Below are 13237 nucleotides of genomic sequence, written 5' to 3' on the forward strand. Positions count from 1 at the left end.
AGCAGCTAAAAATATATTTAATTTCATATTATTTAGAAGACGCACCAAATGTATAAAAAACTGAAACAATACAATACAAATGAACTTTTACAAAACTGTAAATTTACCATATGTGCATAAGAAAAAGTAAACGCATAGGTGTGTGCATCATAAATAAGAACCACAAAAAGATCAGCAGCAGCTGAAATGGTCAGCTAATTTTAATCAGGTAGGGCTTCTGTTCTACTGGCCCAGAATGCATTGCAACATCATAGAGCGCAGCATGATCTGTCCAACTGTCTGAGTCTGGACTTACACTGGCCTACAGAATTCTGAATAACAGGGGAATCAAGAGGACTATTTCATTATACGGCAAGAAACTGGTGCAGTGGTAATTATAACACACACGCACACACACACACACACTCCCTCTCTTAAATAGCACACACCCACGAGGGCCTTGGGGCCGGGACGGTCCGGGTTTGGGTCTCACGCTGAATGCGGCCGCAGTTCTCCCCCGGCGGGGGAGCCGGACCGCACGGGAACGCCAGCTTCGCGCTCGAGCCGTTCTGAGCACGCTCAGATGAGCGCCTGCAGCTCTCCGTCGCTCAGCTGGTTCACCTCCATGATGCGCCGCAGGTGACGGGCGTAGCGGTCCCGATCCCGCAGGAAGTGAGGTAATCGAGTGTGTGCCAACACCGCCAAGTCCCTCAGCCGCTCCACGTCCTCGTATGACACCTTCGCATGACACACACACACACACACAGCCATGCTGCAGTCCATCAAGACGTACAGGTAAGTCACCACACCACTGAGGCCAGTGGCGTGGACAAACTGAACAGAAGAATTGGTAGTGTTGTTCAAATAAAGCATTTGAGCCCGGTCTGGACTGCACAGGTCACATGAGTGTGTCACATGACCGCACCCACCTTCCCCAGCGACATGAGCAGCTGGAAGTCGATGGTCTCTCTGTAGCGCAGCAGCTTCATAACCCCATCCAGGTACACCTGGTCCTTGCTGAAGCAGCCTGAGCACACAGGGAAACGCAAGAGTGACCGTTTCACAACCATTTCACAACCATTTCACAACCATCTGTCAACTGTTTCACAACCATCTGTTTTATAGAGACTTAACACCCACTCACAATAACAATAATAATGATAATAATATAAAAAGAATAATCTTCGTATTAACACTCTTGATATTGTGACGTAGCGTATAAAGACCCAGCCCTACACAGGCCTGTAAGGGGGGGCAGGCCCTGGTTACCAGGCCGGTCGGTGTGGGGGGGGGGGGGGGGGGACAGGCGCTGGTTACCAGGCCGGTCGGTGTGGGGGGGGGCAGGCGCTGGTTACCGGCCAGTCGGTGTGGGGGGGGGGGGTAGCGCTGGTTACCGGGCGGTCGGTGTGGGGGGGGGCAGGCGCTGGTTACCAGGCCGGTCGGTGAGTGGGGGGGGCAGGCGCCTGGTTACCGGGCCGGTCGGTGTGGGGGGGGGGGGGCAGGCGTGGTGGGTGGTGGGGGGGGGGGGGGGGGGGGGGAGGCGCTGGTTACGGGCGGTCGGTGTGGGGGGGGGGCAGGCGCTGGTTACCGGCCGGTCGGTGTATGGGGGAGGGCAGGCGCTGGTTACCAGGCCGGTCGGTGAGTGGGGGGGGCAGGCCTGGTTACCGGGCCGGTCGGGTGGGGGGGGGGGGGGCAGGCGCTGGTTACTGGGCCGGTCGAGTGTGGGGGGGGGGGGCAGGCGCTGGTTACCGGGCCGGTCGGTGTGGGGGGGGGGGCAGGCGCTGGTTACCAGGCCGGTCGGTGAGTGGGGGGGGTGCTGGTTACCGGGCTGGCCGGTGTACGCCTGGCCCCTCTTGGCCCGGATGCAGTAGTCCCAGCGGGTGTTGGGGTCGCTGACGAAGCGCTGGAGGTCCTGGAAGAGGTCGGCGAAGGCGAGCTGGCTGGCCTGGTGCACGGTGTAGTACAGCAGGGCGGCACGCCACAGCGTGGGGTCCTTGCGGTGAAGCACGCTGTGCAGGCTGGCCAGGCCCTCCTCCGTGGGATTGGGGGGGCGCAGGTTCAGAGCGTGCCGCGCCGACGCGTTCGCCCACGGCTGCTGCCCGTTGTTCATCCCCCGGAAGTAGTGGGTGCCTGGCGACGTGAGACATGGACATGAGCCACAGGTGAAACAAAGGTGAGACGCAGGTGAGACAGACTTGTCTCAACAAGTGTTTTAATCTTGAAGTGATGAAACTCTTTTTTGTTTTTCTCTCAAGTAGAAAATATCAGGTCTGTTTAAATCACTGATTGCTTGCTAAATGAAATTTAGATTACTCTAATCTAAATGAGCCAAACTGTCTCACCTCATTGGCAATACTTCTGTCTTATTTAGCAATAAAGTAACATAAGATTTTAAGTGTAAATATGACTAAAATACTTGTTGAGACAGGCTTGTTTTTTTGTTTTTGCAGTGTGAGCCGGACGGAGGGCGGAACTGAGGCGGATTTGAGACAGGTGAGGTGGAAAGCATGCAGGTGTGGGATGCACGCATTGCCACGGTGTGGCCGGCGGGCAGCAGGGGGCGCTGTGGGTACCGATCTCGTGCCGCAGCAAGCCCTCCAGCCAGAACTCGCGGGCGGTGGAGACATTGATGGTCAGAATGGAGCGGGTGCTCATCACTGTCATGGATGCCCTGGAGAGGAGGTCCTCTGACAGGTGCACTACCACCTGACCGGGGGGGTTGGCCGGGGGGGTGGGGATGAGAGATGTTTGTCCTGAACACCATGTTCCCACCTCCATCCTCCAAATAACCCTCATACCTTCAGTTACATCTGTAAACCTGTCCCAGCACACACGAACACACACACACACACACACAGACATGCACAGACACGCACACACACAGACATGCACACACGCACGCACATGCACACACACACACACACACACACACACATGCATACATACGCACACACACAGACCGCGCACGCACACACACACGCACACTCCTCACCTCTCCCACACAACCCTCCTTCTCCATGTACTTCTTGACATAACTCTTGATTCTGTTTTTGGGGAGAAGGCTCCCCCCGGTGGCCAGCTCAAACTTCTCATAGCTGCTGTACCTACGCAGGGCCTGCTCCAAGATCCGCACCGCCTGGAACACAGGGAGGAGCCTGTTACCACGGAAACCCTGTGTCACCAAGGGGCCCGAGGCTCAGGTCCACAGAGGTCATTCAGTATTAGCTGTGCCTTAGACCTGTGTATTAACAATGTCTTACCTGTGATATGCACCTGGGTCATGAACCACATGTATTACCTGTGCTACAAAGCTGTGCATTGCCTGTGCTCTAAAGCTGTGCATTACCTGTGCTATATAGCTGTGCATTACCTGTGCTATAAAGGTGTGTATTACCTGTGCTATACATCTGTGCATTACCTGTGTTATAAAGGTGTGTATTACCTGTGCTATACAGCTCTGCATTACCTGTGTTATAAAGGTGTGTATTACCTGTGCTATACAGCTCTGCATTACCTGTGTTATAAAGGTGTGCATTGCCTGTGCTATACAGCTGTTCATTACCTGTGCTATAAAGCTGTGCATTACCTGTGTTATAAAGGTGTGTATTACCTGTGCTATAAAGCTGTGCATTATCTGTGCTATAAAGGTGTGTATTACCTGTGCTATACAGCTGTGCATTACCTGTGTTATAAAGGTGTGTATTACCTGTGCTATACAGCTGTGCATTACCTGTGTTATAAAGGTGTGTATTACCTGTGCTATACAGCTCTGCATTACCTGTGTTATAAAGGTGTGTATTACCTGTGCTATACAGCTGTGCATTACCTGTGTTATAAAGGTGTGTATTGCCTGTGCTATACAGCTGTGCATTACCTGTGCTATAAGGCTGTGCATTACCTGTGCTATAAAGCTGTGCATTACCTGTGCTATAAAGCTGTCCATTACCTGTGTTATAAAGGTGTGCATTACCTGTGCTATAAAGCTGTGCATTACCTGTGTTATAAAGGTGTGCATTACCTGTGCTATACAGCTCTGCATTACCTGTGTTATAAAGGTGTGTATTGCCTGTGCTATACAGCTGTGCATTACCTGTGTTATAAAGGTGTGTATTGCCTGTGCTATAAAGCTGTTCATTACCTGTGCTATAAAGCTGTGCATTACCTGTGTGAGGAAGCGATTGGAGGCCGTGTTGTAGCGCTCCAGCATGGCTGAGGAGACTGGGTGGCTGTACTCAAAGTGCGGGTTGTAGGTGAAGTCGGACAGGAAGAACTTGGCCTTCTCCTGCTCGAGGTTGCAGGGCTTGACCGTGGCGAAGACGCAAGGCTTCCTGAAGCCGGCCTCCACCTCGCTCTCCACCCCCCCTTCCCCCAGCAAGGGCAGGTCCACGCAGAGCGCTGAAAACCGGGTTGCCAGGGAGATCCCCGTCACCGTCAGGTCATTGCCACTGTGCCTGAGGGTGTGGGCTGAGCCACAACTGGCACTGCTCAGCAGGGACTGTGTAGCCGCCCTGAGCTTTCTCTGTGATGTGCACGTGGGGTTCATGGCAGCCACCCTGCACTTTATTTCTCCCTCCAACTCCTCTTCCTCCTCATCCCTCCCTCCCACCTGCTTGTTCAGCAGGGGCCTGTTGTGGCAGCCGGTCTCTGCAGCCAAGAAGTCCAACAGCGCACAGCTGCCGGGCTCCTCCTTTACCGCGAACACCTGGCGCAACGGCCTCTCCATCGGGTGGTGCAGCTCCTCCTCGCGCTGCTCCAGGTCTGCCTAGAGGGGGCACGTTTCTGAGAGAGAGATAGAGAGATTCTCACAGGGGGGCAGTTGAGATTTGATGGATTAAAAAATTTGAATTTCAATTGCAAATACCAATCAGCGGTTTTACGGGCATGACGAACACTTCAGTGTATGCAGTCTATGAGCTAGTATTCCCTGAACACGTACATAATGACGACACAACAGCACGAGATCACTAAAAAAAAATAATAAGTTGTGTGACAGTGGTATTGGCAGAACGAGTGAATTTCAGTGTCTGTAGTAGCAGTAAGTGCTACGTGTATTTTAGTACTTATTTCCAAATAGTTATTTCCAGATTCTTCCTGCAACTTCAAGCGCATTAACAGCGATCTCCAAGGCATCGCTAATCCGACTTGTTTGTCGGCTCGTCTCTTCCTCCTACACACTTGTAATTTACAGTGCAAATAAAGTAACTGTGGAACATCTCTCACCGTGCTATGCATCGAATAGTTTAGTATTTAAAATACTTCCTTTAATTAGCCATTGAGGGAAATAGTGATATATGTACCTACCAGTTACTTTTATTAATTCGAACATTAATTTCGGTCACCATGAAACAATCTAGGTTCTTTCGCTATTTTAGCTAGCTAGCTAACTGTCTTGTCGTGTCTTACGGTGAACAGATCAGTTTTTTATACGGAGAGCGCAAGCTTGCCAAGCAACTCTGAACTTTGCGTTGAAGCCAATGTGCGACTGGGAGGCAAGTCCAGCGCGCGAGTGGGAATATATACAGTCTATGGAATATACGCGTCCGCTGTTGCCGAGCCAATCACAATGACGTCACAGTCCCTTTCCGAAGTGCGCCCAGTAAAACGTTTGCTGATGTTGTTTTCAGATAAGCGGAAAAGGCCGTGCAGACCGACTCCGTGTTCTTGTATTTCTCGATGGTCCCCACTCTTTAACTGATAAGTTAAATATTCGTGGCATGCGGTCTGACTGGCTATGTCTGACCATTTTCCATTGCAGGAAGGACGTGTACCTATGTACAAACAGCGCAACCTTATCTGTCCACATAAAGAGCAAGTTACTCAGGACTTATGACATCTTTGATAGAACTCTATACATCATCTTGATCATAAAACCTGCTGACCGCTTCAGGACAGCTGTGGCTGTAGCTACCAATGACGAGCTAACATGGTCAATGTGTTCCTAAAAAACCTAACATACTCGTCTAACTAGATTTTGGCCCTGGTGACTGGTGAGAGACATACTTTGAAATTATTGAATATTTGCGATATGTAATTAGTTTTGCACTAGAAGAAGTGGATTGTGAACAGCATTTATTTATTTATTTTGGACAGATTACAGTCCTGGGCTATGTTATCCTGCATTCTTAAAGAGATACTTGTTAAAGGAAAGCAAATGTACCCTAATGGATGCAAGTTTGCTGTTTCCCTAAACATTACATGTGATTTTCCTGAGCCTGGTCGAAATGCACACTCTGTTCTCAGACCAGGTGCATGGTGGCACAGTGGTACACTATAGTTTCCTCCCACGGTGGTTTCCTCCCACAGTCCTGGTAGGCAGGTAGTGCGAATTTGAAACTTTAAAATACTCATAGGTATGAGTGCGTGAATGAATGGCGTGTGTGTTCTGCAGCCTGTCCATGGTGTATTCCTACCTCTTGCCCCTGCGACCCTGCACAGGATATGCAGGCAAGGTAATGGATGGATACACTCACGTGCAAGGAATTCTTACAAGGGCAAAACCTTAGAACACAGTGCAAAATACAACTGGACACAAATTACAAGGTGACACATAATTCTATTATCCGTACAGTAGGCATTTATCATGTTGCAGTACCCCTATTTTGCAAAAAGTTAATTACAAGCCCAGGGAAAAGGACACATAACATAATGCCCAATACAAAGACATGCAGTTTAGATCAGATTTTCAAATTGACATTGTAGCAGTAAAGGTGAAAATGGGAATAAAAATACTTGTGTTTTTGGGCAAAGTGTTATTCCCAGCCTCAGAAGTGTTGTGCAGACTGTATATTAACAAAATCCGGTACATGGAGCAAGAAGTGTGCTGAATAAGTGTGACTCATCACACTTCACATTTCCAAACACGTTGATACATTTTAAATTTAAAACTGGACAAAAATTCAGTTTGTACACATCAAGAACAAATACAGTACCCACAATATGGTTTTAACACCATCAGCTCTTACACAAAATACCTGTTTGTTGTTTTTGTCTTTAAAGAGGACCAGATCCGTATCCACATCGCAGGCATTCATTAGCATGATAGTAAAACATTGCATTTATATAGCACTTTTCTAGATGCTCAGAGTGCTTTACAGTGATCAGGGGGAACTCACCTCATCCACCACCAATGTGTAACACCCACCTGGGTGATGCACGGCAGCCATTTTGCGCCAGAATGCTCACCACACATCAGCTAAGGGAGAGAGCAATTTTTAACTAATTAAATGAGGGGACGATTAGGTGGCAGGTTGAAGGCCACGTTGCTAATTTAGCTAGGACACCGGAGAACCCCATACTCATTGGGTGTCATTGGGTCTTTAATGACCAGAGTGAGTTGGTTTAACGTCTCATCCGAAAGAAAATGAATTGTCATTTGTTTCAAATTAACGTCTCATCCGAGTATGAGACAACTGACAATTAATATTTTCTATAGACCGAAGACATAACGTCAAAATCTCATTCATCAGACGTACGTGCTGACATGTTGCCATTATATCAATAATATCCGAAATACATCTGAAATATAAAGGGGTTAACTCACTAACCGACTATTTGCAGGGTGAGACTGTCCCATATTAGAAAGCTATATTTTCTAATTATAGCCATAGGTCAAAAGCATTGATTTAAAACTCATATAAACGCTGTTAACGTGCAACTGAAGGTATCAAACGAAGAAAAGTATGACGACAAGAACAAGGAAACTGGCATCACGATAATAATAAATGTAAAAAGGAGTTATTCACGAAAAATGAAGTAATTTCATATCACGTGCTCATAAACATGTTTACGGTTTGTTTGAGCAAATCAGAAAAGTGGGAAGGCACTATAATACAATTCCGTAATTTCATAGGTCGTTCTTTCTGCCAACCACTTTGTCACGTGACAACTCCTTCTGGCGCCTGCGCAATGAACTGCAGCGCTGAAATTCAAATTTTGAACAGATGTTTGCGTGGAGCAGGGAGGGGAAACAACGCCTTTGCTCGATTGGAGAAGTTGAACAGTGAGACGAATAAGGAGGTCGCACAGGTCTAAATATTAGTCGGGAATGGATCCATTTACCGAGGTAAGATTTGTTTAATAAAATTGACGGTAATTAGTTAACATTAGTTTATTTTTGACAGTATATAGTGTGTTTCAACCGACCCATGCCACGCAGTAGCGTTGTAGCTAGGTAGCATCATTGCCAAGCTAAGTTAAATGGCTTATGCCGTGCATTTGAGAAACCAACTGAGTTATTATTTGTTCTACTAGTATGGCTGTTATGAACGGACGCGCTACTTTATTGAGGTGTTGGGAAATGTGTTGTCTTGGTGCTAAACTAAATTTGTTTTGATCGCTGCAAATCTAGCTGGCCTGCTGGTGAACGTTGGCTAGTTTGCTAATCTAGGCATGCTAATCAATTTGATGGTATAGCCGGTTTTGCGAAACTTTTCGATGTAACAAAACTAGCGCTATGCTAGCGTTACCTTGCTGGTATATAAACCTTCGTATGGTGTTTGTTACTATGTTAGACTTAGCTACCATAGACTGTATAAAAATAGCTACCAAATTTAACGTTGCAGTTCCGTTACACTGAACATATTCTAGCTATCGATGCCAACCCATCTTATAACTGTTAGCTAACGTTACCTTTGTAAACTTATGATTATCTAACTGACTCGTCTTACAATTAAGTTAATTGGATAGCTAAAAAATAACATTAAGTTAGGCTCACAAAGAGTCAGAATTTTCCGCCATGCTAATTTGCATGACCAGTCCTTCAGATATGTCCGCTCGCCCTGTCCGGAAAGCTATCAGACTGAAAAGCAAGCGATCATGTATTCCCATAGGGAGTTTCCCGTCGGTTGATCGCTTCTAGCTCTATTCTTCCTCCTCTAAAGGATCAAGCAGCGCCAAATCGCTGGACATTTTAGCATTAGTATCAACAAAATTGTTTAGGTCAACGTGCACAGCTGATGGGGTCCAGGAGCCCCGAAGCACTTCCATAATTGGTAGTGAATGTGCAGCTTTCACACCAACAGCGGAATCTGGGACGCGTGCCAGCTGTAGCACTGTTAGAAACATGCGATGACAAGATGGAAATTTGAATGTTTTTCAAAAAATGGTGCGGACCTTTTTTTTCATGGTATCAAGCTGTAAATAACAAGACTTATTTCTAGCTAGATTCCATGCATGCTGCATCATCAAATACCAATGCATGTATATCCATTGAACGTTAACCCTAACTTTGGGCTTTGTTTTCGGATTGGTCGCACAGCAAAAGCATTGGTCACACAGCAAAAGTTGAATCATCTGCAGCGTAGGAACTAGGATATTCTTGATGACGATTAATTTTTTGTAATTAGTTATTTTGCTGCTTGGACTCCAAGCTGCCTCACTTCCAATGGGCGTTTTGGAAAAAGCGTCTCGTCGAGCCGGTAGGATTTGAGTTTTAGGGACATGACGTCACCACGCCCATTCCACAGCCGTGACACCCACACCTCAAACTGACATTTCCACACTGCCTTGTGAACTAGCCCGCGGAAAAATCAGTAATGTCCTTTTTTCCCTCCAGCTCCTTCGAGCACGGCTGTAAATCTTTGGGCTGCTGTGTGTAGACCTGCAGATGTTTTTATTTGAAAGGAGAGCGAGGCATGCTGGTCCCTTTTTCCACAAAGTCTGTTTTTAACTGTACGTTCTGTAGCCTACATTTGGGTAATTTTAATGGAATGCATGCCCTGTCACATATACAAGGATATTGTGGTTGAATTTAACAGAGGTGTGACTCAAATTGGCTTAAACTGAGTATGTTTTAGCACTTATTTGCAGATTGCAGACTCTGTCGTTTCTTGCTTTTGCTCAGCACTTAATTTATCTTAAGGTAGCCTTTGATTGCAGTTAGCTGTCCTAACTTGCTTTCTTGGGTCTGAACTGGTTAGAGTTTATCGAGTGAAAGCCAGCAACGCTCTAGACCAGGTTAGGTTATTGACCCTGGGTTGAGCTCGTTAGCAGCTGGTTAGCAACCAGGCTTGGCTGTTAGGCAGCAGGTTTAGGGTTAGGGTTAGACCCTGGGGCTCTGCCAGACCAGGTTTAGGCAGACCTGGTTTAGGCAGACCAGGCTTAGGCAGACCTGGTTTAGGCAGACCAGGTTTAGGCAGACCAGGTTTAGGGTTAGACCCTGGGGCTCTGGCAGACCTGTTTTAGGCAGACCTGGTTTAGGCAGACCAGGCTTAGGCAGACCAGGCTTAGGCAGACCTGGTTTAGGCAGACCTGGTTTAGGCAGACCAGGTTTAGGCAGACCAGGTTCGAAACCTTTAGCGTTTACAGCGAGTGAACCATTCTTTTTAGTTGTGGTCATTTGTGAAGGCAATGAGTTATCCTGGAATGTGTGATATAGACAACAGGGTTAGGGTTAGGGTTTTTTAGTTTTTTTAGTTGTGGTCATCTTGTGAAGGCAATGAGTTATCCTGGAATGTGTGATATAGACAACAGGGTTAGGTGCGTGGTACTCATTTTCTGTCTTCCATTATCTAGATGTTATAACTAAAATGTAGTCAGAAGTGTGGACACCTGACATCCAACATCTCATCCAAAATTATGGGCATTTCAGGGCTCTAATATTTTTTCCAAGGAGCACACATGCTCCGAAGCTGAAAGATTTAGAAGTGCAAAAATGCATCCTAATTAGTAGTTGTGCTCCCAAATTATTTTGCTACTTAGCACACATCAATTTTCAGGAGCAAATGCTCCTAAAATGGGAGCCCTGCATTTATGGAGTTGGACCACCCTTTGTTGCTATAACAGCCTCCACTCTCCTGGGAAGGCTTTATATTAGATGTTAGAGAATTACTGCAGGGATTTGCTTCCATTCAGCCAGAACTGCATTATTGAGGCCTGACATTGAGTGGATGAATTAGGCCTGGCTCACAGTTGGCTTTCCTATTGCTCCCAAAGGTGTAGGATGGGGTTGAGGTCAGTGCTCTGTGCAGGCCGGTCAAGTTCTTCCACACCGTTCTCAATAAGACAATTTCTGTATGGACCTCACTGTGTGCCCGGGGGCACTGTCTTGCTGAAACAGGAAAGGGCCTTTCCCAAACTGTTGTGGAAGCACAGAATCGTCTAGAATGTGATTGTATGCTTTTGCATTAATAATATTTGCCTTCACTGGAACTAAGGGGCTAAGCCCAAACCCTGAAAAACAGCCCCAGACCAAGGGGTGTCCAGATACTTTTGGTCCTATTGTGTAGTTAGTAGGTAAACTGAGCACTAGGAACAACTTAGTCAGGAAAATGGCGAGTGTTGTTAGGCTGAATGGCCTGTTCTCGTTGTCATGGTGTGTTTTTCCCATGGCGCGCAGGTTTTTCCCTAACCCTGTTCTCGTTGTCATGGCGTGTTTGTTTTCCGTGTGGCAGAAGCTTCTGGAACGCACGCGGGCGCGCAGGGAGAACCTACAGAAGAAGATGGCCGACCGACCGACGCCGGCCAGCCGGCAGATGGCCAAGCGAGCGCGCGAGCCGCTGGGGGAGACCAACGGGCTGAGCGAGATGGCGGCCGCCGGTGGTGAGCCCTTCCTCTTCCTCACTGTGTCCAGGGGGAGGCGCTGTGCTTCCCGCCAAAGCACCGCCACGGCGTTTCGTCTTCAGCGCGAGGTTCCGCTCAACCGGCGGTTCCTCACCTGGGGCGTGTGGTCGCACTGTGTGTCCTGGTTTTTGTTCCATCTGTAATTGTACCCTCCCTCATATAACAACTGATAATTAGTCTTGATTGGTCGTCCCTCTGTCCCCACCCACAGCCCCGCCCACCACCAAGCCATCCCCGTCCAAGCGCAGGTGCTCGTCTGAAAACGAGCACCCGGTCGCCGGTGCAGAGAACCGAGAGCCGGTGGTTGCCATGCCAATCGAGCCCCTAACGGACAAGAAGCCCCCACTGGGGCCCGTGACTCTTCGCCCCGTCTCCTCACTGGAGAGAGAGGATGTTGTCTCCGCCTCCTCACAGGCGCGACACACCGTTCGCTTTGCCCCCTCAGTGGAGAAGGAGGCTGTTGGCCCCACCCCCTCAGTGGAGAAGGAGGCTGTTGGCCCCACCCCCTCAGTGGAGAGAGAGGCTATTGGCCCCGCCCCCTCAATGGAGAGAGAGGCTGTTCGCCCCGCCCACTCAGTGGAGAGAGAGGTGATTCGTCCTGCCCCTGAGATGGACCAAAGCAGAGATGCTGGCCCCGCCCCGTCCGGCATGAAGTCCCGTCTGCAGAGACTGGCTGCACAGAGACAGCACTGGGACAATGACGGTACAACAGCACAGTCTCACACAGCACTGAGTGTACAACAGGGCAGTCTCACACAGCACTGAGATTGCAACGGCACAGTCTCACACAGCACTGAGTACAACAGCACAGTCTCACGCAGCACTGAGTGTACAACAGGGCAGTCTCACACAGCACTGAGTACAACAGCACAGTCTCACGCAGCACTGAGTGTACAACAGGGCAGTCTCACACAGCACTGAGTACAACAGCACAGTCTCACACAGCACTGAGTGTACAACAGGGCAGTCTCACACAGCACTGAGTACAACAGCACAGTCTCACACAGCACTGAGTGTACAACAGGGCAGTCTCACACAGCACTGAGAGTGCAACAGGGCAGTCTCACACAGCACTGAGTGCAACAGCACAGTCTCACGCAGCACTGAGTGCAACAGCACAGTCTCGCACAGCACTGAGAGTGCAACAGGGCAGTCTCGCACAGCGCTAAGGGTGCAACAGGGCAGTCTCGCACAGCACTGGGACACTGAGTGTACAACAGGGCAGTCTCACACAGCACTGAGTACAACAGGGCAGTCTCACACAGCACTGAGTGCAACAGCACAGTCTCACAGCACTGAGAGTGCAACTGCACAGTCTCAAACAGCACTGTGTACAACAGCACAGTCTCAAACAGCACTGTTTACAACGGGGCAGTCTCACACAGCACTGAGTGCAACAGCACAGTCTCACAGCATTGAGAGTGCAACTGCACAGTCTCAAACAGCACTGTGTACAACAGCACAGTCTTACACAGCACTGAGTGTACAACAGGGCAGTCTCACATAGCACTGAGGGTGCAACAGCACAGTCTCACCCAGCACTGAGTACAACAGCACAGTCTCACAACACTGAGTGTAAAACAGGGCAGTCTCACACAGCACTGAGTGTGCAACAGGGCAGTCTCACACAGCACTGAGACACTGAGGGTACAACAGCACAGTCTCACACAACACTGAGTACAACAGCACAGTCTCACAG

General features: G+C 48.7%; 2 protein-coding genes across 6 annotated transcripts in view; one reads left to right on the forward strand and one right to left on the reverse strand.

Annotated features, from left to right (window-relative positions):
• LOC135262280 (putative tyrosine carboxypeptidase MATCAP2) lies at nt 1-7767 on the reverse strand. Of its 2 annotated transcripts, none has more exons than XM_064349279.1 (7): nt 7092-7767; nt 4142-4758; nt 2972-3115; nt 2553-2685; nt 1804-2109; nt 909-1006; nt 1-717 (listed from the first exon to the last, which is right to left on the reverse strand). In XM_064349279.1, the coding sequence occupies exons 2-7, from the start codon at nt 4700-4702 to the stop codon at nt 559-561; spliced, it is 1401 nt and encodes a 466-aa protein (XP_064205349.1). In that variant the 5' UTR covers nt 4703-4758; nt 7092-7767; the 3' UTR covers nt 1-558. The 2 variants fall into 2 exon arrangements, with proteins under 2 accessions (XP_064205349.1, XP_064205350.1); XM_064349280.1 differs by lacking the exon at nt 7092-7767 and adding an exon at nt 5281-7077.
• anln (anillin, actin binding protein) overlaps nt 7755-13237 on the forward strand; it is a 23497-nt gene continuing 18014 nt past the window's right edge. For 2 of the 4 annotated variants that reach the window (XM_064349274.1, XM_064349276.1), the window contains exons 1-3: nt 7755-8041; nt 11370-11517; nt 11750-12241. In XM_064349274.1, the coding sequence (XP_064205344.1) occupies nt 8024-8041; nt 11370-11517; nt 11750-12241 (658 nt within the window). In that variant the 5' untranslated portion in view covers nt 7755-8023. The remainder of the gene's footprint in view (nt 8042-11369; nt 11518-11749; nt 12242-13237) is intronic. The other 2 variants (XM_064349277.1, XM_064349278.1) reach the window with 2 other exon arrangements.

Source organism: Anguilla rostrata, chromosome 8, assembly GCF_018555375.3.
Source record: "Anguilla rostrata isolate EN2019 chromosome 8, ASM1855537v3, whole genome shotgun sequence".
Classification (NCBI taxonomy): Eukaryota; Metazoa; Chordata; class Actinopteri; order Anguilliformes; family Anguillidae; genus Anguilla; species Anguilla rostrata.

Coding starts and splice junctions, on each gene's coding strand:
- LOC135262280 (XM_064349279.1), bottom strand. CDS start 4,702: ATGGAGAGGCCGTTGCGCCAGGTGTTCGCGGTAAAGGAGGAGCCCGGC. Junction 2,686..2,971: donor AGGAGGGTTGTGTGGGAGAG/GTGAGGAGTGTG, acceptor CCCCCCGGTCAG/GTGGTAGTGCACCTGTCAGA. Junction 2,110..2,552: donor CTTGCTGCGGCACGAGATCG/GTACCCACAGCG, acceptor TCACGTCGCCAG/GCACCCACTACTTCCGGGGG.